The following is a 27881-nucleotide window of genomic DNA, read 5'->3' on the forward strand; positions in this document are numbered from 1 at the left end:
TAGCGCCCCCTGTCGCTTAGCCGCATCGCTGCGTGTTCCTAAGCGCTGCTGCGGAGCCTCGTGATATGCGGAGCCTCGACTAGTCCTTTCGACGGCTCTCCATTTCACTCAATATTTCACCCGTCGTCTTCCCGTTCACTTTGACCTCTACCTTACAACAAGCAGAAGCGGGGAATGAAGCAATATTCACATCTTGCCGTCTGACACAACTTCATCTTGAGACGAATTTTGTCCACCCTGTGTGTTTTTCTCGTCGTTCGGTGATAAACGGTGAGTGTTTGTGTCTCTCGGCGGAGGGTTTGTTTCTCTGCCTGACGGACGCGTTCAGGCCGCGGGCTTCCGTTCAACTTTAGCTCGCGGTTTTGCTGGTAAACACAAGGCCGCGTTGGTGTTACTTGGCGTTTTTTGTGTTTTTACCTTAAAATCGCCTTCAGACCGGTTATACGTGTGGATGGAAAACATATTCATGCCCAGCACAAATTAAGTAAATTAAGTTTGGGATTAATTAGGTCTGTCGAAGTGACGCTACCAGGACGCATTTTAGCTAATCCCGGCTAACTGAACCTCGCTTTCACAACAGATAATTTATGGTAATATTAATTTGCTGCGGAAACTTATTGTCAAATGTGGCTTTAACGTGAAAATAAATGATTTTGGATTCTGTCATGGCGTGTAAGCTAACACAAGCTGCCTGAACTCAAGAAAGAGGCCATCAGAACGAGATTGAACGTTAATGTGTGACTATTTTTTTCCCTTCTCTAACGTTTAATCATAGTTGTGGAGTTTGGTAACGTCATATTGTTTGTGGTTATAGTTTTTCAGGGTTAATTGGACTGTTTGTTCACCTGTTCGGCTCTCAGGATCATGTTAGATGGCCATACATGAAGTTAAACACGCGACATGATATTTTAGATCAAACGCATTATGCGTGTATCTTATTAACACTCAAAGGTGCCGTCTGTGTTTCCTTTGAAGGTGAGGTTTTATTATGCCGCTGTATAGGCTGGTGTCATGATGACATCGGTTGCAATCAAGTTGTTTTTTGACTCCTTAGTCAGCTGCACTGGCAGAAAGTCAAAGAACATCATGAGAATCATGTTTGTCCGTCAGATATCACGAATGCAGGAGCCAAGGATAAGCTGAACGCCTGCTTTGATTATTTGAAATCATATTGATCTCTATGCTGTAAGAACAACAGCAGAAAGGATCTAAAAATACATTACTGCTTAAATTAACTTGGGCTGGGGCTTAGTTTAGTATTAGACAAAACCTAAATTTCTTCCATACTCATACTATTCGGCTTAGATGGGAATTAGTTTAATGCTTTAGTTGAGTTTAGTATAATAATGGTCACACAAATCTCATTAATGAAATGTAGCCCTTTTTTAAGCCTGTATACAGAATATCAAGTAATAGTTTGCATATGTTCCTTTTTTTTTGGTGTCATATTTAATACAGCTTTGGCCCATTTGATACGTTATAATGACAATATAGTGCCTACACTCAAGGAGGGTGGGGGTGTCAATTTTATTCAGGACCCCAAATATATTTGTGCAGTTGTTGCTTTTTATGACCAAAAGTTATGATATTCTGATAAGTGAAAAGCGCACTGATTTACATTATAACAGAATAATTAAGCAAATGTGATTGGATACAACGATGATTGAGAGATGTACAAATAAGTTCCTCAAAAGTTAGATGTATTGTATTTGATTATATTTTTAACATGATTTTCTTCTTAAAAACAATCTGTATGGGTTATCAGGTAAACACAAGTTAGTCCAGTCCAAAAAGGACAAAGTTTTTTTTGTTTTGTTTTTTAACAGAATTACACAAAAAGAAGACGGAAATAGTTTTCTTTTTGCAAAGTTTTGATCATGTTGCTATTTTAAAGGCCTTAGCAATTCATACATCTAATATGATACAGTATGCTTTATAGGGTACAATTTCTAAATAACATTAGGATCTTAACAATATGAAAAAATTGTCATTACTAGATTGGTGGGCTAATAGACATGGAATAAACAGACCCTGTTTATTTAAAGGTTGTATAATTATAGTAAACATTGAGTTTTCTTTCCAAGGAGAGAGTGTAACCCAGGGCTATGGCATCAGAACTTGTTTTCTGAAGTCTAGTATATTGAATCCATTGTGTGGTTCACAATGGTCCAGTGTGACTGTTAAAAACAGGTTACAAAACCAGAAAGAGCAACTTGGGATATGTCAGCTCATGAATTAAAAAGTTATGCTGAATGTGTCTGCCATGGAATATAATTGTCTAATCTGATTCGGGTATAATTAATCACAATCAGGTGACATATTTAAACTTGGTTTAGAGTAGGGAAGTAACATGGTGTTCCTGTGTGTGTGTGTGATGTGTTTTTTGGTTTTGTTTTGTTTTCTCCATCCAGTAAATCCAACAGTTGCTTTGAATGTCAAGTTCAACAGGACATTCTTCCTGAATCAAGTTAGTCACTTAATCTGTTGATAAGTGGATCTCTCTGTTAGTCTCTAAGAAGGTGGTGGATCTATCTGAGGCATGCATGTCTGTAGCCACCCAGGCGCTAATGAAGAACAGACTTTTCTATTTTACATATCTCGCCTTCTAATGCATTTATCTTCATGCTTGGAGCAGCTTTTCTGTCTCATGGAAATAGTGCTGCTTTTTCTCTAATGGTTTGTTTCTCAGAACAATAAAAGCGTAGTGACATCTCAGTTTGTGTTGCCTACTGTGTGTCTCTGAAAAGCTGGGCTGTTTGGGCCATACAGTGTGAGTCATTGATGAACTATTCATCATGCGAACTGTTTTTGGCCAAGCTTACTAATCAGCTAATCATAGCTATTTCTTTCAGTCCTTTGATTACAGGCGGCAGTTCATTATGTTTATAGTCTGTTTTACTCCTATTAGTATATCTTTGAAGTTCATACATTTTCAAGGAGTCATCTGCTCCACCCGTTTCATTATTACCCAAGAGTTCTCATTCTGTTATTTAAAGGTTGTGTTTTCAGATCAGCACCGTGAGATATATATACAACAATCACATGGGAGAAATAGAAAGTTAAGGTCCAGACCAACATTGCTGAGGGTTTTGTCTTTTGTGTGGCCTTTTTGTCTCCCACATATCCTTTCCATGCTTAATTTTTGTTCCTTTTTTTTTTAATGAAGGTGAAGACTTGATGAGACAACAAGAGGACCAGTGACTGCCCCTGTTCATTTCTCTCCTGCTGCTGGCGGGGTGACTGGGTGTTGGGTGGATAGGGTAGTGGGGCGTCATGGCAGACGTGGACCCGGACACATTGCTGGAGTGGCTGCAGATGGGACAGGGTGATGAAAGGGATATGCAGCTCATCGCCCTGGAGCAGCTCTGCATGCTGTTGCTCATGTCAGACAATGTTGACCGCTGCTTCGAAACGTAAGTTTGAATACTGATGAGGTGCCTGTTCTGGTGGGCTGAAGGTTTATTACCTTTGATAGCAGCAATGGAGCTATTCATAACTGTTGTATTTAATTTGAATGTTGTGCAAAATGTAAATTGCCTGAAATTTGAAAGTGTGGTATTTTGTAATGTAGATTATTAACTACTAAAATTGTGCCAAGGGGCACTTGGAGAAAAAAAAAAAAAAAATGCTTAGGGTTATTGGTATCAGCCTCAGATGTTCTCATCAGTGATAAAGTTGAAACTTAAGAATCAGTTGAAATTAGACATGACTTCATATTATTAAATTTCAAAAATATGTAATATAGAAGAATGAAGTCCTAAACAAGTAGGAGTGATTTATGAAATGGTTAATATTATGAGAATTTGTTTATGCTCTTAAAAAGAAATTGAATGAGTGTAATTCTATAAAAAGGAGTAAATGTGCTGGGTGGTAAAAAGCAACTGTGAATGTATTTCTGAGGTCAGAAAGTAAAAAAAAGAAAAACCTGCAGACAAAAAAAACCCATCTCATTGCACATTTCAGTAAAACAGTGAAGTTATAACTTTTTAAATGAATATGCAAAATTAAGTCATTCTAACATGTATTATTAAGAGGTTAGTACTAGATTGTGACAGTTTTTACTTGTCTTAATCTAGAATTAAATTTGGTAGTTGGTTATTGGATCAGCAGTTCTGAAACTGAGTAAGCCATTGTAGGACAGCCGCAATAGCTGCTGAAGATGATAAAGACAAACAAGGAAGCACCGTGTGTGTGTGAGGGGGAGAGAGGAAATATTTTGGTCTTAAATGTAATGACCCTGCTCAGTCACAAGTGGTTTGTAAAAAGCTGTATCATAGGTAGTGGTTACCCAAGGGGGAAATGCGATAGTCGTTTTAAACCCAAGGACAAAAAACTGCATGAGCATTTGCTTTTTATTTTGGCCTGTGATTTGTTTATTTACAGTGGTTTGCCATTAATTAAAGAGAGCGATACTTGAAAGATACATTGTTTTTTTTGAGAGGTTGGAGTATTGCTTAGTTTGTTTTACTAGAAAGAACTGGAGACATACATTGGATTTATTTATTTTTTTCTGGCTTTAAATAATAAAAATGGACACATTTTAGGTTTATTGCATCACTTGTCATCTGTTATATTATCTAACAAGCAATTGTTTTAGCATTGTCCCTCCATGTTGTGCAGACCTAATAACCCTTCATTTCACTCTGACACTGCTGTCTCACCATTGCAGGTGTCCTCCACGGACATTTCTCCCAGCTCTGTGTAAGATCTTCCTGGATGAGAGCGCACCAGATAATGTGCTGGAAGTGACAGCCAGGGCCATCACCTACTACTTGGACGTGTCCGCTGAATGCACCCGCAGGATTGTGGGAGTTGATGGAGCCATCAAAGCCCTGTGTAACCGGCTGGTGGTGGTGGAGCTCAACAACAGGACAAGCAGAGATCTGGCTGAACAATGTGTAAAGGTAAACATTGCTATATTGACTGTCATGACTTTTTTTTTTTTTTTTTTTTTGTTAAAAAGTTGCCATATGAAGCTGTTTTTGAACAGTAAATACCACTATGCATGATTGACATACTATAAATTACCTGTGTAATCAGGTTCTGGAGCTGATTTGCACACGGGAGTCTGGAGCTGTATTTGAAGCGGGTGGCTTGAACTGTGTTCTGAGCTTCATTAGGGACAGTGGTCATCTTGTGCACAAGGACACATTGCACTCTGCCATGGCAGTAGTTTCTCGCCTCTGTAGTAAGATGGAGCCACAAGACTCTTCCCTAGAGACATGCGTGGAGTCCCTCTCTAGTCTGCTGAAACATGAAGACCACCAGGTAGGACAATAGTAACATTTAGTTCACCTGAAAACTTGTGTACATTTTTTTCTTTGTCTCCTAACATTCTATCAATTAAAAGCTCAAAAGAATAAAACATTTTTTAAATACATTTTTTTTTAACATGTCTCTTTTTCACTCTTATGCATTAAATGCTTTACATTTTAAATGTAGGTTAGTGTAAAGGCCCGTTTATACCAAGAATGATAACTGTAAAGAATAATATAGCAAGCTACCCAATTTTGCATTCAGTATCGCAACTGAATAGCCTGCAAAACTGAATATGATATTGATGTGCTTGATTCTCATGCAAGACATATATCGTCCAGCCCAAATTTGCGTCCACACCAGCAGACTATATTCTAAATGCATGATGATTCTGATTGAGTGTCAATGTAGCATTTATCAGCTGGAAAAAATAATTCTTAATTTGAGTCCAACGATATTGTTAATCTTTGCCTTTATTGAAATCACTCTGCTGTGGACTATGCTCTTAAATTTTCTATATTCAATTTCCAATTATTATTTTTTTTATATATATAATCTTTATAGTTATCATTCTTGATGTGAATGGGGGTCAGTTTCAGTTGTTTTCCATAGTTGTAAATGACTGACGTTGTTGGTAACATTTATGTGCAAATGTTATGTAAACAACTAAGTGGTGATTATTGTTCTGATGTCATTCACAGGTGTCTGATGGAGCTCTGCGTTGCTTTGCTTCACTGGCTGACCGGTTTACACGGCGTGGAGTTGATCCAGCCCCATTAGCTAAGCATGGACTGACAGAAGAGCTGCTGTCCCGTATGGCTGCGGCAGGAGGGACGGCATCTGGACCCTCCTCCACCTGCAAGCCTGGCAGGACCTCTAGCGGAGCCACTCCATCTGCTGCGGACTCTAAACTGAGCAACCAAGTGTCCACCATTGTCAGCCTTCTGTCCACGCTGTGCAGAGGCTCACCACTTGTCACACATGTAAGATATATAGAAATATACTTGTCATTTGTTGGATGTCTTCTGTCACAAGACAGAAAATCCCAGTTTTGTCTGGTTATATTTTATGAAAGTTTGTGTTGCATCTCCCTGTTCAGGATCTTCTGCGCTCAGAGCTGCCTGATTCCATGGAGAGTGCTCTACAGGGGGATGAGCGCTGTGTGCTGGACACCATGCGTCTGGTGGACTTACTGCTGGTGCTGCTCTTTGAGGGACGCAAGGCTTTGCCCAAATCTACAGCTGGTTCTACTGGCCGTATCCCTGGTCTGAGGCGTCTCGACAGCTCCGGGGAACGCTCCCACCGACAGCTTATTGACTGTATACGCAGCAAAGACACTGATGCTCTCATTGATGCCATTGACACCGGTGGTAAGTGTTCAAGTAGTGCATGCAAGATCGATATTTAGGATTTTGAGGACTGTTGTTGCTTTGAGGTCACATCCTGAATAACTTGTACTCTTACCTTTCATTTCCTTCTAAGCATTTGAAGTGAATTTCATGGATGATGTAGGACAGACTCTCTTGAACTGGGCATCTGCATTTGGAACACAGGAGATGGTAAGATTTTATTGTTGTTGTTTTTTAAGTGCACATGTGGCAAGAAAGTGCCTTCAGACACGGTGCATCAGCATGAGTGTTGTGAATAAAGGTTACACACTGAATTTAGGACAGCATTATTATAACATTGTGAAATACGGTTATGTGGGGGAGATACAACTAAATAGGCAAGACTAATTCTAGCTGACGTGCCAGCAGCAGTGTTGCAAATGTCATGTATAATGAAAACTAATACAGCCTGATTTCTTGACCCCTTTTGTGTGGTCATGGCTTGTGTAAGTTAGAGGAATGGGGTCAGTGCAACAGATGAACATTTGTTTTCTAAGTATTACAAGTTCTCACACTGTTTTCTGGCTTTCTTAAGGTGGAGTTCCTCTGTGAGAGAGGTGCTGATGTCAATAGAGGCCAGAGGTCATCCTCTCTGCACTATGCTGCCTGTTTTGGCAGGCCACAAGTAGCCAAGGTAAAGCGTTTGTCATATAATTGTATTTGTAATTATTATATGTGGTTTTTAATATGTTATTTATTTCATGGCAATTTTATGGTTTCCCAATAGACTTTACTGCGCCATGGGGCCAACCCTGACCTGAGAGATGAAGATGGGAAAACTCCGTTAGACAAAGCGAGAGAGAGAGGACATAGCGAGGTTGTAGCAATTCTCCAGTCACCTGGTGAGTCCATCAGCTTTCATCGCTAATTCATGAGATTGTTTCCCATTTTATTTTTTGAAAGTAGAAGTTTCAGAAGATTTAAAGCTAAAATGTGTTATTTTGAACATGCAAATTTATCATAAAATGTCAACATGTGCAATGTTCTGACAGCAACAAACAGCCTATGTCGTTTGAGCATCTCAAAACAGCCAGCTATTTTGACACAGCAGCACTGGCTCAACAAGTAGTGTGGATTTGAGATTTGGATTTGGAAGATTAAGAAGTTTTTGAGTAAACCCTGTTTGAGAACGATTATTATTTTTGCTACTACTTTGTGGTGAGTCCAGTGGCGTAGAGATTACAGTATTGTGTTTTTTGGTATTTGATATAGGAGACTGGATGTGTCCTGTCAACAAGGGTGATGACAAGAAAAAGAAGGATGTTAATAAAGAGGAGGAAGAGGGCAGTGAGCCGAAAGGTGACCCAGAGATGGCGCCTATCTACCTGAAAAGGCTGCTTCCAGTATTTGCACAGACCTTTCAGCAAACCATGCTGCCTTCAATAAGGTGAGGGGCTCTAGAGGAACATCTGTTACTAAGTAGTGTGGTAAAAATCTTTTGTTTGCAACTGTCAGTAGGACATCAATGCTTTCCTTTTAAATGGTGGTTTGTTTGTATAATCTGTTTCACAGGAAAGCTAGTTTAGCTCTAATCAGAAAGATGGTGCACTACAGTTCTGAAGTTCTACTTAAGGAAGTGTGTGACTCTGATGCCGGACACAACTTGCCCACTGTACTTGTGGAAATCACTGCGACTGTGCTGGATCAGGAGGTTGGATATTTTAATCTTTCCTTCCTGGTGATATTTTCTGAAACTTAATAGGGTTGAAGTTAAGTCTTATTGACCTTTCTACTTGTTTTTCACAGGATGATGATGATGGTCACCTGCTGGCACTGCAGATCATTAGAGATCTAGTAGATAAGGGAGGTGACGTGTTCTTGGATCAGCTTGCCAGACTGGGTGTCATTAATAAGGTGTCCACTCTGGCAGGACCCACATCAGATGATGAAAATGAGGAAGAGGCCAAACCTGAGAAGGTCAAACTTTTTCTACATTTTCTTGTTTATTGTTGATTTTTGTGTATACAAAAGCTCAGTGTTGATGACTAAACATTTTCTTGTTACTATTTGCTGAAATAAACTAGTTATCTTATTCTCCAGGATGATGAACCACAAGAGGATGCCAAAGAAATCCAGCAGGGGAAGCCTTACCACTGGAGAGACTGGTCCATCATTAGAGGCAGGGACTGTCTTTATATCTGGAGTGATGCAGCTGCTTTGGAGCTTTCCAATGGCAGCAATGGTTGGTTCCGCTTCATCCTGGATGGTAAACTGGCCACCATGTACTCCAGTGGAAGTCCAGAGGGTGGCTCTGACAGCTCAGGTACGTTTTCTCAAACTAACTGATCAGTGATCAATAAAAGAACAGAGCTATCTTTGCAACTTTAAATTAAAATGGGATTGCTTATTTTTAAATTATGATTTGCTTTTGTAAGTTCTAGTAGCCAACGTTTTTTTTCCCTCCCTCCTATAGAGAGCAGAAGTGAATTTTTGGAGAAGCTGCAGCGTGCCAGAAGTCAGGTCAAACCGGTGACAGCTAGTCAGCCCATCTTGTCCACACAGGGTCCCACTAAACTCACTGTAGGGAACTGGTCTCTAACTTGTCTGAAAGAGGGTGAGATTGCCATCCATAATTCAGATGGCCAGCAGGCCACCATCCTCAAAGAGGACCTACCAGGCTTTGTGTTCGAGTCAAACCGAGGCACTAAGCACTCTTTCACTGCTGAAACGTCTCTAGGTAAGTTTTGAGAAATGGTTTAAAAGCATCAATTTTGCCAGTATCTTTCCTTAGCCACTCAACCGTTGGGTAATTTGTTTGTCACAGGCTCTGAGTTTGTTACTGGCTGGACTGGTAAGCGTGGAAGAAAGCTCAAATCCAAATTGGAAAAAACAAAACAAAAGGTAGGATTATTTTCTACTGAGAAATAATTTATAAGGTTTGTAAAGTTCTTTAGTGTGACTTCTGACCAATTTGGTGCCTCCTTTTGTTAAATAAAATTACTAATAGTTACTGGCTCCACAATAACTTTCTCCTTCCACTTCTAAATGTAGGTAAAAACGATGGCCAGAGATCTGTATGATGATCACTTCAAGGCTGTGGAGAGTATGCCGAGAGGTGTAGTGGTCACTCTAAGAAACATCGCCACACAGCTGGAGTCTGCTTGGGAGCTACATACTAACAGACAGGTAGAATTAAACTAAAAACTTTATCTGCCCATAGAATATACTTTTTTTCAATTTTAAGTTCTGTTTAATTGGGGTCAAAAAGACAATAACAGTGATTAAGAGTTTGCTTCTTTTTTTCTTCAGTGCATTGAAGGTGAAAACACATGGCGAGACCTCATGAAAACAGCTCTGGAGAATTTAATAGTCGTTCTCAAAGATGAGAACACCATTTCCCCATATGAAATGTGCAGCAGTGGCCTCGTGCAAGCTCTTTTTACTGTCCTCAGCAATGTGAGTCATGCACAGTTTAACTGTCAGCTGTAAACATGTTGTCTCCTTTTTATTCCCGCTACTCATTGCCTTTTTTTTACTTATTACTATTTCTTCACAGAGCGTGGAGCTAGACATGAAACATGATTGTAAGCCTCTGATGGAAAGAATAAATGTGTTCAAGACTGCGTTTACTGAAAATGAAGATGACGAAAGGTAAAGTGTACTTACTTGTGTAATTTAAACTCCATGAGAGAATTTCTATTTCCTGTAGTCTGTGTGTCTAACATTAAAGTTGTTTCTGTCTTCCAGCCGACCAGCAGTTGCCTTAATCCGCAAACTGATAGCAGTGTTGGAGTCAATAGAACGGCTACCTCTCCATTTATATGATACACCAGGCTCAACATATAATTTACAGGTCAGTCTCCATGTTTTGGTATATATTTTTAGTTTGGAGTAAAAGAAGCAGTGACATCTTTCATCATGAATGGTGACGTATCATTAAAAAAAAAATAATCTGTTGTGTTAGATACTGACAAGGAGGTTACGTTTCCGCTTGGAGCGTGCTCCAGGTGAAACGGCCCTGATTGATAGAACCGGTAGAATGCTAAAGATGGAACCACTGGCTACTGTTGAGTCACTGGAGCAGTATCTTCTTAAGATGGTAAGAAAGCTTTTTTTGTTGTTTATTTTTTTCTATTAATCCATATTTTCTCAGACGCCTGCGGGGTTACAGCTGAGAACAGGTTATAAATTTGTCTTGTCCCTTTCCCCAGGTGGCCAAGCAGTGGTATGACTTTGACAGGTCCTCATTCATCTTTGTTAGAAAGCTCAGAGAGGGTCAGAGCTTCACCTTCAGGCACCAGCATGACTTTGACGAGAACGGAATTGTATACTGGATTGGCACCAATGCAAAGTAAGCTTATTTGTTCTGTTTTTGCAGTAGCTTTTGTGGCGTCACCATCTGACGTCACTGGGTTGGTTTGCTCCGATGGCCAGTATAGTAATATAAGCATGTCTTTACATTTTAAACACACTTTTGCTTTGAAATGGAGGAAGATGAACTTGAAAGTAATGTTGAGTCAATAAGTGCCAATACCAATGCATTTGAGCTGGTAATGGGATCGAGTAGTAATTGTGTTAGTGGTTGAAGAAATCATGAACCTGCCGTTTTGGGTTAAAGTGTGGATCAGCAGCAATACTCATTGTTCAACCTAATTTTGTGTGCATTTGATGATGAAGCCTCAAAGAAAGCTCAATTTGGTACTAATATGCTGTCCATTGGCGCAAACAGAAATGATCTATCACACCGCGTAAGTTTATATCTCTTTCCGAACAGTTCTATCACATTGTGCAAGTAGCGCATTGAAATCTATTTCACTGTTTCATGTTTATATTGCTTAATACACGTTGATATCTAACTGACAAGGCTTAAAACACATGAGAATAATAAGCTTAATTGAGGAAGCAGCACTGATCATTCAGATGAAGTAACAGCAGAAAAGCTAATTGTATTTGCAGATAGATTTGTAGAGAACATAAAATCTACAACTTAGGTCAGTGTAATGCAAATATGTCTGAATGGTCTAATATAACAATAAAATGCAACATGAATGCTGTATGACGCATAGTTAGTTTACATCTCATTGCATCTGGCATTAAAACAATATTTGGGATACCATTATCAAAACTCGGAATATACACAATTTGATGTTTAGTATTCATAGAAATTGTGGTGTAAACCAAAATGTCTCTGTGTTAAAATAACTTTTATGTGTTCAAAATATAAAGAAATGTTTATTACTATACTGGCCAGCAGTGCGAACCAACCCTGTGATGTCACTTGAGGTGTTACTGCAAAATAGCAGCGCCCTTTGCTCCAAAAGCTACAACAAAACATCCTTATTTCTGAAAAAATGGTTACATCATCATAATCCTGTTTGTTTTTATATTTTTTTCATTTAAAGTGGACATTACTTCTTACATCACTTCTTGCACTTCTTAAACCCCAACATGATCCATGTAAACAAAATATCATGCATAAACAATGCTTTTCTGTTTGGCCACAGGACTGCATATGAATGGGTGAACCCCGCTGCTTACGGATTAGTGGTTGTGACTTCCTCCGAGGGCAGAAACTTGCCTTACGGCCGACTTGAAGACATCCTGAGCAGAGATAGCTCCGCTCTCAATTGTCACACCAATGATGACAAAAATGCTTGGTTTGCCATCGATCTTGGTTTATGGGTCATCCCCTCTGCATACACACTTCGCCACGCTCGTGGATATGGTCGATCCGCCCTCCGGAATTGGGTATTTCAAGTGTCCAAAGATGGTCAGAACTGGATGACACTCTACACCCATGTGGATGACAGCTCTCTCAATGAACCGGGGTATGTGTTTTATAACGCTATTTTAGAGTATTCTGTTATTGTGCACCTTCTAATATGATTATTACTTCTTTAGGTCAACAGCCACATGGCCTCTGGATCCATCCAAAGATGAGAAGCAGGGCTGGAGACATATTCGCATTAAACAAATGGGGAAGAATGCCAGCGGACAAACACACTACCTCTCCCTGTCTGGTTTAGAGATTTATGGCACTGTTACTGGTGTCTGTGAGGACCAGCTGGGTAAGTGTCAATAATTTCGAACATTAAAATTTGTCTCATTGTAATCGGATTATAATATTTATGCTTCAAAGAGATGTTTGTTGTGAGCATATGAGTATTATCATAGTTTTTTTTTTTTTTAATGTTTATTGGTTGAGCTTTAAATAATAGATGTTATATTATGGTGAGTAGACAAGGTAAATGTATTATAATGTAAAACAAATGCAGGACAAGGACCTATCCATTTATTTTTTAATTCTATAAAGATCTGAATGCAAGTTTGTTTTCTGTAAGAGGCAGGGATTAGATTGGCTAAGTAATTAGAGACGTCCAGTCACCAGTAAAATCAAATTATGACTTTTTTTTTTTTAATAAAATTTCATGGTTAAAAAAAAAATGAATGCATGATTGAATTGTTAACAGTAAGGCATTAAAAATTTCCATTTCATGCCTAGTCATCTCTCATGACGATTGTGTTGGATTGTATAAATTAAAAAATGAACATGAAGTGGGAATGGAGTCGTTAAAAGGAGCTATTTAGCAAGTGTTATTTTGTCTACACTGTCACAAAAGAAAAATGACCATCCTTACTGGCAAGCTATTTTTAATGAGATTTTAATAACTTTTAATTATGTCTCTGCTCGTTTCAAATCAAGATTTGTTCTACATTGTCAGGTAAAGCAGTGAAGGAGGCAGAGGCCAACCTGAGAAGGCAGCGGCGGCTCTTTCGTTCTCAGGTGATGAAGTACATTGTACCAGGGGCACGGGTGGTGCGTGGTATAGACTGGAAATGGAGGGACCAGGATGGCAATCCTGCAGGAGAGGGCACTGTGACTGGAGAAGCTCATAATGGTGAGGATTGGTGTCACTTTTGTGGCTCTTAGTGTGCGCATCAAACCGATAGTTTGTGTAGGACAGCACAATGTGTAATGCTTATGCCGTAGCAGATTTCTGTACAACAGTGTTCAAGGCGTCACTGCATCGGACCACTACATGAAAAGTTCTTTACTGGCCAATCCACAATGGAGTTCAGTGGTACTTCAATGTTTAAGGGAAACAAATTGTGAACATCAAGTGCATTTGCATGTTTTGAGAAGCTTTCTGCAGCAAATCCATCACAAGTGAGGGGGGGAGATGGAGTTACCCATTACTGACGTTCGCACAGCAAAACAGAACAAAAGTTAAATCACGTTGGACTTGTTTTCCCAGCATGCCTCAGAGGGGCTGCTTTCAGATCAGCCCTTCTTATTTTCAAGTGTCTCACAAGAACATTTAGCTAAAGGTAAGCTATGACTGCGCTGATCTGAAACCAGTCTTTCTTCCTGTTTACTTCTCGATGTGGTGCTTTCCTCTTGCTTCTATTCTGCATGAATAAATAATTTTAAAAAAATCTGTTTCACACTCTGAAGTTCAATGATAAGTGTTAGGTAACTACTTTTTGCTCTCTGCAACTGTCATTCCATACTTTTTTGTTTTTATTAGTTTACTATTTTGAAGTGCAACCTTTATCCCTCCCCCCCAACTTAACAGGTAACATTTTTGATGTCCTACTCGTATTATCTTAAGCATCCACCCTGTTGCTATTGATTCTTTGGGCAGCCATGTTTCAGTGTGTAAAACAGCCTTTTTAACCTGTCTCCATCAGTCAAGCCAAGTGCATGTTGATGTCACAATTTGCAAGCTCCGAATGAACTCCATTGCAAGTGTATTTGACACTGACCAAAATGATTCTTCTGTTCTTTTTCTTAAGTGGCTTCGTAGCTTGGCATTTGCAAAATTCTACTGCTTTATTTTTTTTTAATTTGTCATTTTCTGTGCTTCATGTTTCTACCTCACTGCTTCACCTGGACCAGATTGATTTGGGTTTCTTTTTAGATGATTATTAGTATTTTGAACATGAACTGGAGAGGTTTTGCAGAGATATAAAAATCAATTTAACCTCATCCAATGATCTTGGATTGTTTTGTTATTTCTGGTCCAGTGTCGGGCAAAAGCTGTTGTCTTGACTTGCTGCTGTCTTTCTCTGCTCTCTTGCTGGGTCTCACCCGTTCATATCCCCCCTCCCTCCCCCACTTTCCAGGCTGGATTGATGTCACCTGGGATGCCGGTGGCTCAAACTCGTATCGTATGGGTGCGGAAGGGAAGTTTGACCTCAAGCTTGCGCCAGGGTACGACCCTGAATCAGCGCCGTCACCCAAACCTGTCTCATCCACTGTTGCAGGCACACCGCAGTCCTGGAGCAGCCTGGTGAAAAATAACTGTCCAGACAAGGGTGGCTCATCCTCCACAGCGGGGGCCAGTTCCTCTAGCCGCAAGGGTAGTAGCAGTTCGGTGTGTAGCGTGGCCAGCAGCAGCGATATAAGCCTCAGCTCCACCCGAGTGGAGCGCAGAGTCGAGAGCCTGTTGGAGCAGGGAATAGGCATCGTCGGAGGGCCCCCGGGGGCAGAGGGCCAAGAACCAATAGTTGTCCTTTCCTCAGCCGAAGCTGGCTCTGCTTCCAGCACCAGCACGTTAACTGCAGACACAGGAAGTGAAAGTGGCGAACGTAAAACACCAGCACCCGATGGCACTTCGAGACAGTCGGCCGAGTCGACAGCCATCTCTATGGGAATCGTGAGTGTGAGCTCGCCGGACGTCAGCTCTGTTTCAGAGTCATCTAGCAAGGACGCAGCATCACAGAGGCCCATGTGCTCCGCCACCAGTGCACGGCTCTCCGTTAGTTCACTTTTGGCTGCTGGAGCTCCCATGAGCTCCAGTGCCAGCGTTCCCAACTTGTCCTCACGGGAGGCCAGCCTGATGGAGTCGTTTGTTCGCAGAGCGCCCAACATGTCTCGCACCAACGCCACCAACAACATGAACCTGAGTCGAAGCAGCAGCGACAACAACACTAACACGCTGGGACGCAATGTAATGAGCACTGCCAGTGAGTATCTTTTGACCGCCCATTCTAACAGCCAATACCAGATTTAGGTCAGTGGTTCTCAACCTTTTAGAATCCATAGATCCTTATTGTTCACAACGATATTCGCCTAGGCCGAGTTTGGTTTTTCAGAACTCTCTTAATCTATGGGCTAACCTAACTACAGTAGTCAGAATTAAAATAACTACGTTTTGGGACTTGAGACTGTTTAGAGGCTAAAAGATCTTTATTTTTCATTCTTTTTTACTAATTAATATGTTCTACATAGTGGGAACACTGGCTCCTCTTCAAAGCAAGCAAACCGCTAATGAAGAAAAATTTAATTACTTATTTTTTTAGGATGTTTTGTCTTATTTTAATGATTTAAAGTACCCCTAGTGGGCCCCAGTGTCCTGGTTGAGGACCACTGGTTTAGGTTTTTATATTTGATAATCATGCAGGATTTTAGTGAGGTTAAAATTACACTCTAAAACATGCAAGTATGCCCTTGCTATGCCTTAGATTTGATTTCAATTAAAATATTTAATTTACAAGCTTGTCTGGTCTTTTCAGGGTATTTTATTAACATTTTTTTCTCCATGATTATGTATGACATCCATTTTGTTGTAGGAGTAAAAGTTACATCCTGCTCTGGATTATTTAGCGGTTTTGTGAATATTAACATGTAGCATTTTTTTTGCCATGATTTACATATTGCAGCCATTTGAAGCATGTTTAGTTTGTAGAGCGAGCTTTTAGTTTTTAGTTAGCTGCTTATTTTGTTCTTTTTGGAGACTAATCACAGTTTTTGGGTTTTGTTTGCAGCTTCTCCTCTCATGGGTGCGCAGAGCTTTCCTAACCTTACAACCACTGGTACCACCTCAACTGTTACAATGTCCACCTCTATAGTAACCAGCAGCAATAATGTAGCCACGGCAACTACAGGTTTGTCCGTCGGCCAGTTGCTCAGTAACACGCTGACGACCAGCCTGACCTCTACATCTAGTGAAAGTGACACAGGTCAGGAGGCTGAGTTTTCACTCTATGGTAGGCCATGTTACATTTATTATTCTCTCTGTTTCCCATCATCCTCTGTTGTTGTATTGTATGCCCTGTTGTCAGCTGACTTTTTTTGGCAGATTAATATCTAATTTGATTATTTTGCTTATTACTAAACTCATTTGCAGTCTTGTTTTCTGAATTCATTTTCTTGATTTATGTTTTGCATTATGAAAGCTGACTATTTTCATTGATTTTCTGTCACTCAGATTTCTTGGACAGCTGTCGGGCCAATACATTGCTTGCTGAGTTGGATGATGAGGAGGACTTGCCAGAGCCAGACGATGATGATGATGAGAATGAGGACGACAATCAGGAGGAACAGGAGTATGAGGAAGTTCTGGTACGGTCCAGGGTCAACCTTGGTTACCACGTTCATATTCATAGGGTAAAACCTGTTGTAGTTTCAATAATAGTACAGTGGAAATCCTTTCTTTTTGGTTTTCTTCGTGTTCTCCTTTCTGGGTTCCCTGGAAATTGGTGTTTCTTCTTTTGTTTTTTTTTGTTTCTTTGGTGAATAGTGTTGTATTTATTGGTTAGGAATGAATTTGGTGGGGTTTTTGTTTTGTTTTTTTGCTAGTTTGTTTGCTCGTTCACCAGCATGGTTCCTCTGTGTAGCATGTCTTTGGTTAGGTGAAATATGTGTTTCACATTTACAAGCAGTTGAACATTATGTGTAAGAGAGCTTTACTTTGCTTTTTCAATGGTGGTCTGAAAGGAGGAAGAGGAGTATGAAACCAAAGGGGGTCGACGCAGGACATGGGATGACGACTTTGTGCTGAAACGGCAGTTTTCTGCTTTAGTACCTGCATTTGATCCCAGACCAGGCCGGACTAACGTCCAGCAAACTACTGACCTGGAAATCCCTCCACCAGGTACTGTTGATGCTGTAGAAAGAGGATATATTTTTATCACTCTAGTCAAAAATACCATAAACGATAAGACTGGTGGACTGCTGAGTCAAGTCATGTTCATTGTGCATACAGGTACACCTCGCTCAGAGGTGCAGGAGGAGGTGGAGTGCACACCTTCACCCCGTCTGGCTCTCATCCTGAAAGTAGCAGGTCTTGGGACAACTCGAGAAGTAGAACTACCTCTCAACAACTACAAGTCCACCATTTTCTATTATGTCCAAAAGCTTCTCCAGCTCTCATGCAATGGTGCTATTAAACCCGACAAGCTAAGACGCATCTGGGAACCTACGTATACGTGAGTTTCTAATTACACCGTTGATTCCATTTTTGTCATGTTTTGTCCTAGACTTACATTAATAAATTGTTTTCTGATTGTTTTTGAAGGATAATGTACAGGGAGTTGAAGGACTCTGACAAAGAAAGAGAGAGTGGAAAGATGGTAATGACACGTTTTTAACGTCTCTGCTCCGTACTACCTCTCTATCTATCTATCTTCCTTTCATTCGCTCTCTTCAGCTCATTAAAATCTTGGCTGTGATTTTTCTGTGGCTGTCCCCAATGTGTAAATGCTCCTTCTCAGTAAACTGTCTGTCAGCCGTCACTAACCTTAAAGCCAGGAGACTGTGAAATGACTCCCAGTGGTATCTATTGTTAAATGCACGGGCATCTCTAGTGGTTAAACCTACTGTAATGCATGTGTATTGCGTGAGACTTTACAATCAGGAAAGACCAACATTTGGTTCTTCCTGTTGTAGGGTTGCTGGTCTGTAGAGCATGTGGAACAGTACCTTGGCACAGATGAATTACCAAAGAATGACTTGATAACCTACATGCAGAAGAATGCAGACTCAACTTTCCTGCGCCACTGGAAATTAACCGGCTCTAATAAAAGTATTAGGAAAAACAGAAATTGTTCGCAGCTCATAGCTGCATACAAGGTATAGAATGCCATCAGATGTGCATATATATCTATACATACCATCTTTATTTTCCCTTCTCTGTTTTTCAAGTATTTTTCTATTTCTTGCTTGACTGTCACTTGTGTAACCACCTGTTAGACAGTTGTTGCTGTCCTTATGTAAATCTTAATGCCTACATGGGTGTAAATGTTGTATCATGAACGTTAGGTGTCATTGTGGACTTTGTTCTCTATTTGGTTTGATTTTTAAGTTTTTTTTTTTTTTTTTTTTTTTTTTTGTTATTGTCTTTGGCCATAAACAATATAATTTTTCAAGAATGCAGTAATTGCGTTTTTTTAGGTCTTTTGTCATTGTTGTAAAAGGGTTGGGAGGAGTAGTTTGTGTTAACAGTACATGTATGGTTTTACAGGACTTCTGCGAGCGTGGCTGCAGATCGTCAGGCCTGAGTTCAGGAACGTTGTCCGCCACGCAGAGCTGTGACATCCTGAGTGCTGCACGTGAGCAGGCTCAGGCCAAGGCGGGCTCGGGACAGAGTGCCTGCAGTGTAGAGGACGTACTGCAGCTCTTACGCATCCTCTTTACCATCGGAGGAGAACCTTCATCCGGTCGCACACTACAAGAAGGTATGGAGTTCAGCTGTTCTGCATTTTCTTTCAGTTAGGTTTTTTGACTTTTTTTGTTTTCTCATTTAAAAATCCAATTTCTTGGTTTAGATGTGGAAGAGCTGCAGTTCAATGCATCACCTGAGGAATTCACCAGCAAAAAAATTACAACCAAAATCCTGCAGCAGATTGAGGTAATTGGGTGTGTTAATTATGCATGTTATATACATTGTCAGGAAGATTTTTGTTGGTTGTTTAAAAGAAATTAATACTTCTATTTAGCAAGAATACTTTTAAATTGATCAAAAGTGACAGTAGAGATTTCCGTTTTTGTTATAACTTGTAGGAGCCACTGGCCCTGGCTAGCGGAGCTCTTCCAGACTGGTGTGAACAGTTAACCAGCAAGTGTCCTTTCCTCATACCATTTGAAACCCGGCAGCTTTATTTTACCTGCACTGCATTTGGAGCCTCCAGGTCTGTGCTTGCAGCATTGAAAGAAATGACTTCATACAATATTCTATAATAATAAATCTTGTGAAACAGTAGTTTGAGAGTGTTTTTCTCTCTCTCTTTAGGGCAATTGTCTGGCTCCAGAACCGAAGAGAAGCCACAATGGAACGTTCCCGGCCATCCACAACGGTCCGCCGTGATGATCCTGGCGAGTTCCGTGTAGGTCGGCTCAAGCACGAGCGTGTCAAGGTGCCTCGTGGAGAGAGTATGATGGAGTGGGCTGAGAGTGTGATGCAGATACATGCTGACAGAAAGTCTGTACTGGAGGTAAATACCACAACATAATGTTTGCAAAAAGATGGTGTGGTCTGAAAGTGAGAGACTACGAATTAAATTGTTGTTGTTTTGTTGTATTATCCATAAGTTATATTGTCCGTATAAAACAACTTTAACAATGTTACACATGGTATTAAGTTGTCAGCAAATCCTTTAAATTTTACCAGTATCTATAGTGCAAAATTATATGTACAATTATAAAATAAAACCCAAATTAGAATGTTGTTTGTTATAAACAACATAGGCCTGTAAACAGTGCAGTGCTGTGAATTATGTTGTGTGTGAGCGAGAGGCTTTGGCTCAGTCATGGTTCTAGTGTTAATCAGTGGAAAAAAACTAAAAATTTTAAACAGTAAAGGATTTACTTTTGTTTGCTCTTAATTAGGGCTGCCCTCCAATAGTCGGCTAACCATTAATATTTTTAGTCTCTTAATTGCAGAAAGCTCATATGTCAGTTATTTGCGTTTAACCTAAATTGCTGTAATTTTGCTCATACAAGATAAGAGTAATACATCTTTTGAATATGTGAATATTTTTAGATTATGTAGGTCATATGAAACTGTGGAGATGACAAGTCGGTATCGTTGACTTTATCACGGCTGCCAGAAAACACTTATCAGTTATTTATTATAATGTTAAGGCAGTCGTTTTAAAGGCTCATTGTTATGAATCACAGAGTATTAATATATAAACATTTGAATAGAAGGAACGAAACATGGTTTTCTTTTTTTTTGTTTCAATAATCATTACTTGCATTAATGAATTTTCAATAATATTTACTGAAATGGTTTTATGCAGTCTTATTAGGGCCTAGTCCCCGACTTGCTCTACAGCAGCTATTTGAAACTATTTGAAGATGGATAATGAATGTTATGCACAGGTGGAGTTCCAGGGGGAGGAGGGCACTGGTCTTGGACCCACCCTGGAGTTCTATGCTCTTGTGGCTGCGGAGTTCCAGAGGACGTCTCTTGGTATCTGGCTCTGTGACGACGACTTCCCAGATGACGAGTCGCGTCAAGTGAGTTTTTGGCTGTTGCACCTTAAGACACTAGCCCAGATGCGACAGATGGTTTTTAATTCGGCTGATTAATGAACTTATTCGTTGTTTATCAGGTGGATCTGGGCGGTGGCTTGAAACCACCAGGCTATTATGTACAACGTTCCTGCGGCCTTTTCCCTGCTCCTTTCCCTCAGGACAGTGATGAACTGGAGCGTATCACCAAGCTTTTCCTGTTTCTTGGCATCTTTCTGGCCAAATGCATCCAGGACAACCGGCTTGTGGATCTACCCATATCCCAGCCTTTCTTCAAACTGCTCTGTATGGGCGACATCAAAAGCAACATGAGTAAGCTACTTTATCAGACTCGTGTGGAATCGGACTGCCACTTCTCTGAAATCCAGTCCGAAGCCTCCACCGAGGAGGGTCAGGACACTTACTCAGTGGGTAGCTTTGATGAAGACTCCAAGTCTGAGTTCATCCTTGACCCGCCCAAGCCCAAGCCACCAGCTTGGTATCATGGCATCTTGACCTGGGAGGACTTTGAACTGGTGAATCCTCACAGAGCGCAGTTCCTGAAAGAGCTGAAAGCACTGTCTGTAAAGCGCAGACAGATCCTGGGCAATAAGAGTCTGTCAGAGGATGAGAAGAACACAAGGCTACAGGATCTCATGCTAAAGAACCCTATGGGCTCTGGCCCACCACTTAGTGTGGAAGATTTAGGGTGAGAGATAAATATTGCTTAATATATTAATCAATGGAAAAACTGGCAATACTTTATTTTACGGTTTTCTTGTTATAGAAGTCATATCCACCTTACTTTTCAAAGTGGAAGCAGGCAAATTTCTGTTAATGTGTGAGACTTCCGGTTCATTAGCTGCTGTAAGGAATGTAAAATAATACAGAAAGGTTGCAATTTCAAGCAGACAGTCAAGCTTTTTTTATATATATATATATATAGCTACAAATAACTGGCCAAATGGCCACGCCTGCTCTTATAGGAAAAATCAGGTGGATATACTTACTAGATTAATATCAATTATTCATAATTACAAGCAGCTAATATATACCAAACCCAACCTTTTAGTAAATGAATGTTACTCAATTCTTAATTGTATATTTAATTAGTTTGGGAGATGTTTCATTAATGTTATTTGCTTTTTAGAGGACATTTTATTTATAGACGTTACTCATTTAATGTTTTCTTTTTATTAGATTAAATTTCCAGTTCTGTCCATCGTCCAAAGTACATGGTTTCTCATCAGTAGACTTGAAGCCCAATGGAGAGGATGAGGTAGGTCACACAATCTGGTATGATGTATTAGTTCTACTAAAGGATTGTTTGTATAGTAGTGTTTACCCCTAGCACCACTTTCTAAATAAATTTGATCTGGTATTAATTTTATAATTTAGTTTGTGAGGGCTTGTATTACCAAATCAGCGATTAATAATAATTTCTGAAGGATCACCTGAAACTAAGGCTTCACCAACATAGGCTTCACCAATTGTTTTAAAATGGATTACAATAAAGTTGTATTAAATTGTAATATTTCATAATATTACTGTTTTTAGTGCATTTTTGTTCAAACAAATGCAGTCTTGTGAGAATAAGATTCAAAAATATGGGGTCAGTTTTTTTTTTTTTTTATGTTGTGCAAAATTAGTACCTATAATTATGTAACTTAATAATTCTGCCGTCCTCTCATCAGATGGTCACCATGGAAAACGCAGAGGAGTATGTAGAGCTCATGTTTGACTTCTGCATGCACACAGGAATCCAGAAGCAAATGGAAGCCTTTAGAGGTACGACCGGTTTTGGCCGGCCTCAAATACTCTCATGCCTTAAACTTCAATATGCTTGGGATACGCATGTAACTTGGCTCTTTTAAGAGCGAGAAATTATAAATATCAGTTGATAAGTGACATTTGTTACAACGCTTTTCTTATTAGTTTCAAATGTTATATATTTGATCTTTTGTTCTAATGGCAATCTGTGTGTGTTTTTCTACAGAGGGCTTTAACAAAGTGTTTCCAATGGAGAAGCTCAGTTCATTTAGTCATAAAGAGGTGCAGATGATCTTGTGTGGCAACCAGTCTCCATCCTGGACTGCTGAAGACATTGTTAACTACACAGAACCTAAACTTGGTTACACACGAGACAGGTAGACACTACGGTTATTTCCTGATATATATATATATCAGGAAATAACCGTAAATAAATAAAAGATTATATTTTATATGTATGTGTGTATATGTAAACCCCTTTGAAACTAAAGGTTGAGCTTTCTAAATACATAAAATAACTAACAGCCACTTTTCAGAGAGCGTGTATCATGTTGATGATTTGATTGTATTGCAGTCCTGGTTTCTTGCGCTTTGTTCGAGTGCTGTGTGGAATGTCCTCGGATGAGAGAAAAGCCTTCCTTCAATTCACCACAGGCTGCTCGACCCTGCCCCCTGGTGGACTGGCCAACCTCCATCCACGTCTCACAGTAGTCCGGAAGGTACGCAAGCATACCAAGATCCATGATGCTAAAACCCAGCCATTAACACGAGCTAACCACTTCTCTCTTCATACTTGCCGTTGTCTCTTTCTCCTCTAGGTTGACGCAACAGATGCCAGCTATCCTTCAGTTAACACGTGTGTGCACTACTTGAAGTTGCCGGAATATTCCTCCGAAGAGATCATGAGAGAGCGCCTCCTCGCTGCCACTATGGAGAAGGGCTTCCACCTCAACTGAGCATGTTTTCCCTACATCATTGACCAACTCCCGTACTGGTGAAGCCTGTTGTGTTTTGTTGCAGAAAATAAAGCTGTGCTCTGATGAAATCCTTTCTCCCCAAGCACCTCACATGTACCCAGATAAACAGGAAAAACAGTCCCGTCGCAGCTCCACTAGCTCCTGCAACTGATTAGAGTCTCCTCCTCCACTGACTGCTTCACAAGGCCTTTCCCAGGCCACTCTACCGCTTTAAGGGCTTGAGCCGCTGGCAGCCAGGGTAGTCTCTCCTCACCTACTGTGTTTACTGTCATTACTACAGGTCCAGTGTAAATTTTGCCATAGATCATCTTTTTCAGACCCAGATATCACCCATCTGCAGCGTCAGACCCTGGACACAAGCACACCTGCTTCTGTAGAGCTAACTATAGTGTGTTTGGGCATTTCCTTAACAGGTTTTAAGTTTTACTAGTGCCTGCATTGTTGAAATATTAGGAGTTTTTTTTTTTCTTTCATTTGTTTTACTTAATCTGTCTGCATACAATCATGCACATGTTTTTTTTTTTTTTCCTTTTTTTTTTTTTTTTTTTTTTTTTGCTTCCGTTACTGTGTGAGTATGTTTTCAACTGTTCGTTGCCCTGCTAAAGGATCAAAGTCCCTGAGTGCATTTGTGTAATTTTACAATAAAGCTATAGATACAGAAACACTGGTTCTGTGTGCAAGGCACATTTAAAAAAAAAAAAAAAAAAGAAAAAAGACAAAGCAAAAAGCAAGCTGTGCTTTCCCTTGTATTTTCTTTGTATATTATAAACATTTATTTAACTCAAGTTGCAGTTTGAAGTAAACAAATATTTTCAAATGTGTATGCTCCAAAAATAATCATTAAAATGTTTGCAAAGTATCAACACTCTGGTTTGCTTTTTCCTGCTGATGACGAACCAACACACACACACACTTCTGTTCCTGAATGTGATTCACGTTTCGTTGTTTAGTTCAGGGGATTTTCTGGTGGTTTCCGTATTTAAGAGGAACTTTGACAATGCATTTGGGATTATTACAGGTCACAAATTACGGTAAACCCTTTTGTAGAAGAATGGAAGATGAAAGTTCAGACTAGTAAGAAACCTTTATTTATAATTAGTAACGATATTAATGAGATCAGCTTTCAGTCATCTTGTCCAGGGCCAGCAGTGGTGCCAGTATCCGGTTCTTATTTGTTTCCACAATGTGTCCATTCAGGATCATTTCATCAAGTATTATGTGTACTTTATCTAAATTGAACATGATCTGATTGTGCATTAAGGAATGAAACCCTCATATAAAAACATGCATCAACGAATACAGTCATAATCCAGTTTGGTCAATAATCCTTAATATGCGATTACACTTATAAAGGATACATCCAGCTCACTCTGTAAAGAAAGAAAAACAATCATAAATGAACAGAAAAACGTATAAAAGTCAGAAAGTTGTGAAAATATTTTATTAAAATGTCATTACTCACCACACGACTGAAATACTTGTCTAATACCTCAACAAAGTTGTGCACGAGTTCATAGATGGAGAGTTCATTCTGTTTGAAAGACAGCAGCCAGAAACCATAAATAAGAGTTTAGAAATTACTGGGGGGAAAAATACGGTAGTTTGTCTTTTTACCAATAATATAACTAACCTCATTTTCAGAGATGCCAACAACAATGAAAAGTGCTGCGTATTGGCGATAGACCAGTTTGTAGTCCTTGTACTCCACAAACGAACACTAGAGAAGAAAAAAGACAAAGGCATCTTGAGGTCAACTGCAGATTGTAACCCTGAAGGTTCGCGTTTGAACGAAGTACCGTTTGTTTGCCTGTCAGTTATCTATACTGTGAAGATGTCGCACTGGCTAGTGATGGTAGTGTGGTTAACCGTTCAATTGGAAAACGTGACTGACCTCTTCCTTCCTGCGCGCGAGGCATCCTCTGACTGCATCAGCTTCCAGAGCTGCTCTCTTCCCAAGCTCCACTTGTTCATAATACTTGGATAGGCGAGTCTGCCCCTGTTTGTTGACCATAAGTAGAAACTTGATCATAGTAATTCAGAAGGAGCGGCCACGGCTAGAAAGAAAGAGAAACTGCGTCATTACGTCAGCAAACACTGGAAGTGTAAAAAATACAGCGCAGTAAAACTGATGAATAAAAATGTTTTTGGCATCCAATTGTTTCCACTAAAATACTACAGTTACTGGAATTATGGTTACTACTGTAAAATCAATGTTGCTAAGTGACAGAGCTGGTCACGTGACGTCGACATGGCAGCGTCCGTGAGGGGGCGACCTGCTCCTTCTAGAAAAACACAGCTCTTTTTAATGTCCGTTATCTGAATATTTCTACTAGATATTGTTTTTTTTTTGTTTGTTTTTGTTGTTGTTTTTTCCATTTTAATTTTGAAAGAGTGTGAAATATTTGAAATCGGAAAAACCACGTGCACCGCTAAATATTCAAAAGAAAAGGGAAAACCTTTTTTCCCACTCCGCCTGCCCTACTGTATATATTGCGATTTTTTTTTTGCTATGCCGTTTTTATGTGAGGGTTAGAAATTAGCTCATTAACAAATAAAATGATCCCAGCCGTAATTTGTAAACAGACAAATTAGTTACATACATTCAAAGTTGCTGTTAATAATTCAAGAAAATATTTAAAACGACCAAAACAAAGTGCTCATTTTTTAAAATGTAAAAAGAAATCTATGCTATGTATCAGCTATTTTTCTTTACTATTTTACTTTTTAATTTACTTACGTCCGCCCTACTTTATACGTACAGGCTAACTTATTGTTATATCTTCAGGTAAAGAGCCTGTCAGTGAACGTACGGCGCATGCGCAGTGTCCGCCAGTCAGTCTGTATTCGGATGACTCGAGACAGCGCAGGGTTGGGTGAACGCGTCCCATCATGCAGCGCGCCACAGTCCTCCCTCACTCACCCCCGCAGTAGGAGACTCACATCCAGGGATCGGACTAATGGCGGCCGGCAAATCCGTGCGCTGACACGAAATCCACAACAGCCGCTCAGGTGCCAGCCGATTTCGTGGGGGGCAGGGCGACGTCGCATCGCTACACGAACGGTAAAGTAGGGAGGGCTGAGGGGAAACACTCGGCGACTTCTAGCTGGACTTTCCTATTTTTAAACATGGATGAACAGCCCGGCGGAGGAGGAGGAGGAGGAGGAATGGCCGCCCAGAGACAGCAGCAGCAGCCGCCTGCACCGCAGCAGGGCAACAGCAGCATTAATCCCCAGATCGCCAGCGCCGGAGGAGCGCCTATGGTTCAGCAACAGCAAGACGAGATGCCCAGGCCCCAGCAGTACACTATCCCGGGGATTTTACACTACATCCAGCACGAATGGGCCCGTTTCGAGATGGAAAGGGCGCACTGGGAAGTGGAGAGGGCCGAACTCCAGGTACAGACCCGTGGGTTTGCTGACACACTAGTTAGAAACCCCAAATCGAGACGTTTTTCGCCGTCAGATCGGCTACTTTAATTGAAGACTTTACGCTGATTTACTAAGGAATTTGCTACATATCTCGTTAGCTTCCTGTCCGCCCCGTTTATGCCAAACCTAAACCCTTCCGTTATAATAAACGAATCTGTCTGCACTCCAAGTATGCTCTACATGACATTTAGCATGCTTACGTTTTAATTCAGCAGCCTAGTGCGTCGCGTCGCTCGCTTGATCGCAGTGTGGATGGGCTGAGCTAAGCTAAGCTAACATGACATCGCTGTATTAGCGATATTACGCCACGCTCGCCACGATCGAGTCAGATTATCTTACCCGCGATCACCGGAGCAGATCTAATAGTCGTTGTTGCGGATTTATCGTGTCACGAGAAGACATCTGTCAACGAAAGCCTGCAGACTTTGTCAACTATTCTCTTGTTCTGCCATTTTGTTTTGGTCAATATGGCGTCCGTATGGGTCGCTTCTTTTATTGATCCATCCTACTAGCGCTCACTTTCACACCCCGCCGTAATGCACTGTATTTATATGACACCCTGTATCCGATGTTTTAAAACGATAAAAAGTAAACGACGCAGAGAGCTCACTGAATAGTCCTCGCAAAAAGGGGATATTAGACGGAATGACAGCGACAGTCACCATTTACGTTCAAAAAGATGCAATGGAAGTGAATGGAGACCGAGGCTCCGAGTTGCTAACATTATTGCTAACATCCTTTACATTTCACATAAGAAAGTCATGAGCAAAAAATGTGAGCAAACGGTGACATAATGTTCGCTTTTGTGTGAACTATCTCTTTAAGAGTGCTGCGAGGAGTCCTACTAGCTTTTTATTTGATTAGCATGTTTCTGATGAATCA

General features: G+C 40.3%; 3 protein-coding genes across 9 annotated transcripts in view; 2 read left to right on the top strand and 1 right to left on the bottom strand.

Annotated features, from left to right (window-relative positions):
* The first annotated feature begins 36 nt into the window (after positions 1-36).
* On the top strand, positions 37-24429 carry hectd1 (HECT domain containing 1). Of its 7 annotated transcripts, none has more exons than XM_043262742.1 (42): positions 38-270; positions 3167-3413; positions 4670-4904; positions 5041-5268; positions 5958-6239; positions 6356-6626; positions 6739-6815; positions 7180-7278; positions 7372-7486; positions 7857-8031; positions 8157-8295; positions 8391-8561; positions 8685-8907; positions 9058-9321; positions 9409-9485; positions 9636-9770; positions 9894-10040; positions 10141-10235; positions 10332-10437; positions 10549-10683; positions 10796-10935; positions 12089-12412; positions 12486-12652; positions 13307-13483; positions 14712-15554; positions 16356-16577; positions 16799-16977; positions 17308-17464; positions 17576-17798; positions 17888-17942; positions 18259-18441; positions 18833-19046; positions 19137-19219; positions 19372-19499; positions 19601-19802; positions 20692-20829; positions 20925-21532; positions 22024-22102; positions 22518-22611; positions 22820-22970; positions 23168-23312; positions 23412-24429. In XM_043262742.1, exons 2-42 carry the CDS (start codon positions 3274-3276, stop codon positions 23547-23549), a joined length of 7764 nt encoding a protein of 2587 aa, XP_043118677.1. In that variant the 5' UTR covers positions 38-270; positions 3167-3273; the 3' UTR covers positions 23550-24429. The 7 variants fall into 7 exon arrangements, with proteins under 7 accessions (XP_043118683.1, XP_043118677.1, XP_043118678.1 ...); XM_043262743.1 differs by having other exon boundaries at positions 16799-16932; XM_043262744.1 differs by having other exon boundaries at positions 16799-16932; positions 17311-17464.
* ap4s1 (adaptor related protein complex 4 subunit sigma 1) lies at positions 24027-27495 on the bottom strand. Its single transcript, XM_043262753.1, has 6 exons — positions 27339-27495; positions 25462-25624; positions 25201-25287; positions 25033-25101; positions 24929-24940; positions 24027-24815 (listed from the first exon to the last, which is right to left on the bottom strand). Exons 2-6 carry the CDS (start codon positions 25597-25599, stop codon positions 24687-24689), a joined length of 435 nt encoding a protein of 144 aa, XP_043118688.1. The 5' UTR covers positions 25600-25624; positions 27339-27495; the 3' UTR covers positions 24027-24686.
* The window catches only part of strn3 (striatin, calmodulin binding protein 3), a 16908-nt gene continuing 15435 nt past the window's right edge, over positions 26409-27881 (top strand). The window contains exon 1 of the mRNA XM_043262750.1: positions 26409-26966. Coding sequence (XP_043118685.1) covers positions 26697-26966 — 270 coding nt within the window. The 5' untranslated portion in view covers positions 26409-26696. The remainder of the gene's footprint in view (positions 26967-27881) is intronic.

This window comes from Puntigrus tetrazona, chromosome 17 (assembly GCF_018831695.1).
Source record: "Puntigrus tetrazona isolate hp1 chromosome 17, ASM1883169v1, whole genome shotgun sequence".
NCBI lineage: Eukaryota > Metazoa > Chordata > Actinopteri > Cypriniformes > Cyprinidae > Puntigrus > Puntigrus tetrazona.

Bases quoted from the DNA above. Each gene is read 5' to 3' on its own strand.
- hectd1 (XM_043262742.1), top strand. From the start codon at position 3,274: ATGGCAGACGTGGACCCGGACACATTGCTGGAGTGGCTGCAGATGGGA. The intron at 6,816-7,179 runs GTAAGATTTTAT...GGCTTTCTTAAG, and splicing joins CATTTGGAACACAGGAGATG to GTGGAGTTCCTCTGTGAGAG. The intron at 19,220-19,371 runs GTAATTGGGTGT...TATAACTTGTAG, and splicing joins AAATCCTGCAGCAGATTGAG to GAGCCACTGGCCCTGGCTAG.
- ap4s1 (XM_043262753.1), bottom strand. From the start codon at position 25,599: ATGATCAAGTTTCTACTTATGGTCAACAAACAGGGGCAGACTCGCCTA. The intron at 25,288-25,461 runs GTCAGTCACGTT...TTTCTTCTCTAG, and splicing joins TCGCGCGCAGGAAGGAAGAG to TGTTCGTTTGTGGAGTACAA. The intron at 25,102-25,200 runs GTTAGTTATATT...TCTTTCAAACAG, and splicing joins TTGGCATCTCTGAAAATGAG to AATGAACTCTCCATCTATGA.